Genomic DNA, 7,340 nt, shown 5'->3' with positions numbered 1-7,340 from the left:
GACCTGCCTCTTTTACAAGAGCTAGAAATATTCGCTGGCCAGTGGTGTGCACATGTAGTCCCAGCTACTTGGGAGGCTGAGGCAAGAGTATTGCTTGAGCCCAGGAGTTTGAAATTTTGAGGTTGCAGTGAGCTATGATGATGCCACTGCACTCTAGCCAGGGTGATATCATGAGACCATCTGAAAAAAAATAAAGAAAGAAGAAACAGAACACAACCAACACCTCCCATCCTCCTCATGCTCCCTCTTGTCACTTGCCTCCCCTGCAAAATTAAACACCACCCTAATCTCTGCCTATCTGCCTAACCTTGTACTTTATGTACTTTTTTGACCAGCATCTATTTATTGGACAACCCCAGGTTCTTTACTAATAAGATAAAGCCCATTACTTTATTCAGTTATCTGTACAGTCCAGCCAGTTGAGGGGGAAGGAAGGGAAAGGGGCACAACCGAGGACACAGGAATGTCAAGGGAAATGAACTATAAACCATTTTATTTCTTTATTGATAAAAGAAAACTATAACCAATATCTTATTCATAAATAAAAGTAGGATAGAAAAAGCCGGACTGTTTTTAATCTGGCATTTATGTGTATCTTCTCATTTAGTAGTTTACTGGATAATACTACTGTCCACCACAGAATACGTAAAAGTAAAAATAACCATCAGATGAAAACATTAACAAAAGGAGGCTGAGGAAGATGCTTCTGGCTTCCAGAGGGCAGGCCTGGGGGTTAGTAGAAGCACACCGTGTGCAGGAAGGTTCTGCCGCTTTTCTCCTCAAACTCCTGCAGCAGCTCATCGATCTCGTTCTCCATATCCTCTGTATGCTGGATACACTGGCACAGCTCACAGATGAGGAACGCTCCCAGGGTGGCCTCTTCGTGGTTGTCCTGGATGTCCACATTGACGACATGTACCGGCTGGAAGGTTTCCTGTTCTCTGGAATTCAGGTCTTCCACTACCTGGTCGTAGACTCTCTCTTCACAAGTGAGAATCAAATCAAACAGATCTTTGCAGTTTTGGAACCTCTCTGGCCGGGGCTTGATTCTCTTATTTCTGTCCAACATATGTAAAATGCCATTCTGTGTATAAAGCTCTTTGTCTTTCTTAATAAGATCGTTGTACATCTGATCATATGTGGTTCTGAAATCATAAACATTGGGCTTGTCCGGTGCTGGTCCTGGAAGCTTCACATGGGTCCCTGTGCCAAAGGACCGGACACTGAATCCTCGTTTGCTAAGGATGCTGTGCGCTTCCATGCTCCGGTTCTGGTTGCTCGAACACACCACAGCCACTCGCAGCGGCAACACCGGCATATCGGCGGTAGCTCTGCTCCTACGCACCGGATCCTTCTATCCGTTAGCGGCGGAGCCTAGCGCGAGGAAGATGGCGACCGGAAGTCAACGACCCGGAAGTGGCGACGCCGACGTATCGCGTGGCGTCCGCACGGCGGTTTCCCACCGGCCCGAGCGCCTAGACGCGGGCGGAGGCCACGCCCTGCTGTCGGGCACGCCGCTCTGAGCTACGGCTGGCGCCCCGAGCAAATTCCAGCCCGGCGTGCGCAGCCGTGGTGCGCGCTCTACATTTTGTAGTATATCCTTGGGAGGCTTAATGTCGTAAGACGTCATTAACCAACGCCTGACAATGCATTAGCTTATCATATAATTTTGTTTAATAACAAATTCATTAATAATGATTAATATAACAAAGCGCTTTAAAGTTATAACGACCTTTCTAATGCTTTATATTATTTGATTCTCACGAATTCCTACGAGGTGGATTATATTATTATCCTCATGTAAGGTGAGAAAATTGAGGCTCAGAGAAGTTAAATGATTTATCTAAGGTCACACGTTCTTAGAAAGATTTGGGAGCCCCAGAGAAAAGGGACCTTCTTTGTCCCACTATTCAAGTATCAATTTTAGACAAGCTCCTGATTGACTCTGCTTTGGTTTCCTGACTACGAAATGACTGTCAAGGAGGAGGCAAGGAACTGTGATGGAATTGCCCCCCATCGTCATGTGTGTTGGGGGATGGAGGGATGAGAGAGGTGGAGGTGGGGGTGGATGTTCAAGGATCCCAGGGAAAGGAATGGGAACGTATACTAGACAGATAAAACTTATGTTATCACAGCTCCTAATGGGGTCAAAGCCAATTGTTCCTATTTCTTAATTTTTATGGAAATGCTAAAATATTCAAAACTCTTCTCCCCCCTTCATCTTCCTGTGTATCCACATTTATATGACTCCTTTTAATAGTTTAAAAATCACATTTTGTAAAGCCTGGAGTGGACTAGAATGGAAGAGACTATCCTCCTATGTATAAAGGAGACTGATAAGAAAGTACCTTGCTCAATTTCATATACATACTTGCTTTATGTTTTTTCCTTTATTTTTATTATAAAAATAATTTTATGAAATTAACAATTTGATGGAAAAAATATTCTCTAATCCCAATACCTCAACATAATATTTTCATGTTTGTTTTTTTTTGAGACAGAGTCTCACTCGGTTGCCCTGGGGTTGAGGGCCATGGTGTCATAGCTCACAGCAACCTCAAACTCTTGGGCTCAAGTGATTCTCTTGCCTTAGCTTCCTGCGTAGCTGGGACTACAGGTGCCTGCTACAATGCCCACTTATTTTCATATATCTTCTAGTCTCTGTCAAGTTATCTGTCTACATATACAGGTGGCCATAAAGTTTGTGTGCAATTTAAAATTGCATACTATTTAAAATTGCCCATGAACTTTATGGCCACTCTGTATACACACACACACTATTTGGACATAGTTGTAATTGTGGTGTACATTGGGTTTGAAAAAATTATAAAAGAGGTGTACACAGGCACTTCCAGCCCCAAGAGGCAGAGTGTGGGTTCCTCTCGGTCTCTACGTGAGCTGGAGAGCCAGTGTCCCCCAGCCAGGGTGGGCTGCAAGTCTCCTGGTCCCTGAGGAAGGTAGGGTGGAGGCAGAGGGCTGGTGCCACGTTAAAGAGAGATGCTCATGAGATATAAAATTTAAGTTAATGAGAAGAAATCTCAAAAGAAATGTCAACTAAAATGAATTGTTGTAAATTATCCCCAAAGACTTTAAAATGCATGGTCTTCCAAAAATAGACACGTAACAATATTTCACATTCATCCAGTGTCTTCACACTGGAATGACACTATTAGTGTTAATCTGGAGTAATGTTTTATTATTAGCACAGAACTAGAAGTGCTGCAGATGATGGAGCCTTGTTTGGTCACCAAGTGATGTAGCCAGTAATTGTTGACTAGCAGTGACAGTACCAGGCATTCTTGCCTTAGTCCTGATCTTAAAGGGAAAGATTTAAACATTTCATCATTAAGTAAAAAAGTAGCTTGAAGTTGTTCTTAGATATCCTTTCTCAGCAGTTCCCTTCTATTTCTATTTTTCAAGAGGCTTGAAAAGTGTATATTAAATTGTAGCAAATGTCTTTTTCTTCATCTTTTTTCTATATTTATATCTTAATGTGGATAATCATATTATTAATAACTGTTTTTCTTTCTTTCTTTTTTTTTTGTAGAGACAGAGTCTCACTTTATCGCCCTCCGTAGAGTGCTGTGGCGTCACACAGCTCACAGCAACCTCCAACTCCTGGGCTTAGGCCATTCTCTTGCCTCAGCCTCCCGAGTAGCTGAAACTCCAGCCACCCACCACAACGCCCAGCTATTTTTTTGTTGCAGTTTTGCCAGGGCCGGGTTTGAATCCGCCACCCTCAGTACATGGGGCCGGTGCCCTACTCAATGAGCCACAGGTGCCGCCTAATAACTGTTTTTCTAATAGTAAAACAAATTTGCATTTCTGGAATAAATATCTCAAGTTGGTCATGATGTGGGTGCCTAAAAATTGCTGAAGTTGGTTGGGCATTTCAGGTTCACGTCTATAATCCTAGCACTATGGGGGGCTGAGGTGGGTGGACTGCTTGAGCACAGGAGTTCGAAACCAGCCTGAGCAAGAGTGAGATCCCATCTCTAAAAGTAGCCAGGTGTTGTGGCAGGTGCCTATAGTCCCAGCTTCTGAGGAGACTGAGATAAGAGAAACACTTGAGCCCAAGAATTTGAGGTTGCTGTGAGCTAGGAGCCATGGCACTCTACCCAGGGGGAAAGAGTGTGACTCTATCTCAAAATAAATAAATAGGCCTGGCACTGTGGCTCATGCTTGTAATCCTAGCACTCTGGGAGGTTGAGGCAGGTGGATTGCTTGAGCTGACAAGTTTGAGATCAGCTTGAGCAAGAGCGAGACTCCCCTTTACTAAAAAATAGAAAAAACTGAGGCAAGACGATAGCTTGAGCCAGAGTTGGAGGTTGCTGTGAGCTATGACCCCATGGCATTCTACCCAGGGCGACTGCTTGAGACTCTGTCTCAAAATAATAATAATAATAATAAATAAATAAATAAATAAAAATTGCTGAAGTTGTTTGTTAATAATGTGGAGAAGAATTTTACATCTTTATGAATAAAACTGTCCTATAAATGTCTTTTCTAATTTTTTGAGAGCTTTTTAAACCATGGTGGTCATATTTTTGTTAAAGAAGTCATTGAGGTTGGGCGTGGTGGCTCATGCCTGTAATCCCAGCCCTCTGGGAGGCCAAGGTAGGAGGATCGCCCAAGCTCACGAGTTCAAGACCAGCCTGAGCTAGAGTGAGACCTTGTCTCTAAAAAATAGCTGGGTGTTGTGGCGGGCGTCTGTAGTCTCAACTACTTGGGAGGCTGAGGCAAGAGAACTTCTGGAGCCCAAGAGTCAGAGGTGCTGTGAGCTATGATGTCATGGCACTCTATCAGGGGTGACTTAAGTGAGACTCTGTCTCAAAAAAAAAGACAAGTTACTGAATCTTAAAAAAAAATGAGACCATATATACCTAATCTTCTAACACTATTAGCATTTTCTATAGTGCAAAATTTGCAGGTAATATACCTGCCACCTGATGAGAGGTGAAATATCCCCTCAGCCCCCTTCCCCACACAGTGGTGGTGGCACTCTCTTATTTCTCCTGTTTCTCTTTGGGATCAGGAGGAACTGCTGACCTCCTCCTGGCCCAGAAATTCAGCTTGACATGCAAGTTGTGGGATGGGTGGAAGCCTCTGGAGCCTTGTTCTTTTCTCTGCTCAGTCCATATTCTTCCTTCAGCACTGTTCCAGATCCTCGTTTCCTCAGCCCCTGTCTCTTTCTGGGGTCCTTTCTTCCTTTCAGAGTGTTGGCATCTAATTTCTCTTCAAGGACTCACTGATCATTTTGATTTTAATAGAAAACCATTCAAAGCACAACCTCTGAGGGACATCATTATTTGAGAAGGGGTCCCTTATAAGACAGAAAAGTATTCCTGAACTGATCAAAGAGGATACTTGTTTTTAGAGGGCCCTCTACTAAAAGTCAGGCCCTGCCATAGTGCTGGTGCTGCAAAGCCAGTAAGGCACAGTCCCCAGCCCCAAAGAGCTCAAGTTACTGGCTTCATTCCAGGTATGTGCAGTAACCTTTGGCTATTTGCAGGCTGCCCCATCTATGCCTAGGACAATAAGGGGTACTTCGACTCTCCATCAATAAGTCCTGTCACACAAGCCATCTGTACCATTCCAGGTCCTGCCAGGTAACAGATGGCACCCTCAGATTGGGTAAATTGAGAAGAGTTTAATAAAGAGACTATTTTCAAAGGCAGATCAGGGTGTAGGGAAACCACAGGCCAGAAGGAGCAGAAGGAGGAAGCAATCACTGGAAACTTGAGAGGGAGAATTCTGTAAAGAGGGCCTCTTGACAGGAGCTGTGACTTGGTCTAGGAACATAGCTGGCTCTCAAGGAGGCATTTGGTGGAAATAAAGACCTGGACCTCTTTCCTCTCAGTCTCCCATCTCTTACTGGTGGCCAAACCCAGTAGGCCAAGAGTGCAGGAGCCCTTTGATGGAGTCCACCAAGGCCTGCCCCTAGGGGCACAGAGTGGGTAGAGAAAGGTGGAGTGGATGTTGAGGGGCAAAAGGAAGCCAGGTGACACACTGTCATTGGTTGCTATCATCACTTTTGGTGCTGGGGTGGAGGTGAGGGGAGTTGGGTGGCAGGGTGGCTACCTCACTGAATATTTTCTTTCTTTTTTTTTTTTTTGAGACGGCTGTCGCCCTGGGTAGAGTCCGTGGCATCATAGGTTACAGCAACCTCCAACTCGGGCTCAAGCGATCCTCTTGCCTCAATTTTTCTATTTTTTAGTAGAGATGGGGTCTTGCTTTTGCTCAGGCTGGTCTCGAACTCATGAGCTCAAGCAATCCACCCACTTCGGCCTCCCAGATTGCTAGGATTACAGGCATGAACCACCGATCCCAGCCTGGGTTCATATTAGTATTGAATACATTGGATAACTGTTTTTCCATTCTTGTGATACTTTACAAAGAAGACTATGTTTCAACTCAATCCAGGATAATACAAAATGGCTGAATAGTATTCCTTAGTATGCATATACCACAATTTGTTAATCCATTCCTGGGTTGGTGGACCTTTAGGCTGTTTCCACATCTTGGCAATTGTAAATTAAGCTGCAACAAACTATCTAGCGTAAATGTCCTTATGATAAAATGATTTCTTTTCTTTCTTTTTTTTTTTCTTTTAGAGACAGAGTCTCACTTTATCGCCCTCAGTAGAGTGCCATGGTCTCACAGCTCACAGCAACCTCCAGCTCTTGGGCTTAGGCAATTCTCTTGCCTCAGCCTCCTAAGTAGCTGGGACTACAGGTGCAGCCTCCTAAGTAACTGGGACTACAGGTGCCTGCCACAACACCCGGCTATTTTTTTTTTTTTATTAAATCATAGCTGTGTACATTAATGCAATCATGGGATACAATGTGCTGGTTTTATATACAATCTGAAATATTTTCATCAAACTGGTTAACATAGCCCTCACGGCACCCTCTTAGTTATTAAAAATATGGGACGCTTCACGAATTTGCGTGTCATTCTTGTGCAGGGGCCATACTAATCTTCTCTGTATCATTCCAATTTTAGTATATGTGCTGCCGAAGTAAGCACCCAGCTATTTTTTCGTTGCAGTTTGGCCAGGGCAGGTTTGAACCCGCCACCCTCGGTGTATGGGGCCGGCGGCCTACTCTCTGAGCCACAGGCACTGCCCAAAATGATTTTTTTTCTTCTGCGCAGATGCCTATTGGATTGTGGGTCAAATGAGAGATCTAATTTGATTTCTTTGAGGTTCTCCAGCTAGTTTTAGAGACAGGGTCTCATTCTTGCTCAGGCTGGTTTTGAACTCCCAAGCTCAAGCAATCCACCTGCTTCAGCCTCCCAAAGTGTAAGGATTACAGGTGTGAGCCCAGTCTCTGAATATT

At 44.2% G+C, this 7,340-nt stretch overlaps 1 protein-coding gene and 1 non-coding gene across 2 annotated transcripts; both read right to left on the bottom strand.

Moving 5' to 3' along the window:
- Positions 1–478: 478 nt before the first annotated feature.
- On the bottom strand, positions 479–1,419 carry LOC128577679 (RNA polymerase II subunit A C-terminal domain phosphatase SSU72-like). Its single transcript, XM_053579960.1, has one exon. The coding sequence runs from the start codon at positions 1,316–1,318 to the stop codon at positions 734–736; it is 585 nt and encodes a 194-aa protein (XP_053435935.1). The 5' UTR covers positions 1,319–1,419; the 3' UTR covers positions 479–733.
- A 5,503-nt stretch (positions 1,420–6,922) lies between these two features.
- Positions 6,923–7,029, bottom strand: LOC128578654 (U6 spliceosomal RNA). Its single transcript, XR_008377793.1, has one exon. It is a non-coding gene; the product is annotated as a U6 spliceosomal RNA (small nuclear RNA).
- Positions 7,030–7,340: the final 311 nt, after the last annotated feature.

This window comes from Nycticebus coucang, chromosome X, assembly GCF_027406575.1.
Source record: "Nycticebus coucang isolate mNycCou1 chromosome X, mNycCou1.pri, whole genome shotgun sequence".
Taxonomy (NCBI): Eukaryota; Metazoa; Chordata; class Mammalia; order Primates; family Lorisidae; genus Nycticebus; species Nycticebus coucang.
Note: the sequence above shows the minus strand (reverse complement) of the source record. Positions and strands in the feature narration are given on the sequence as shown.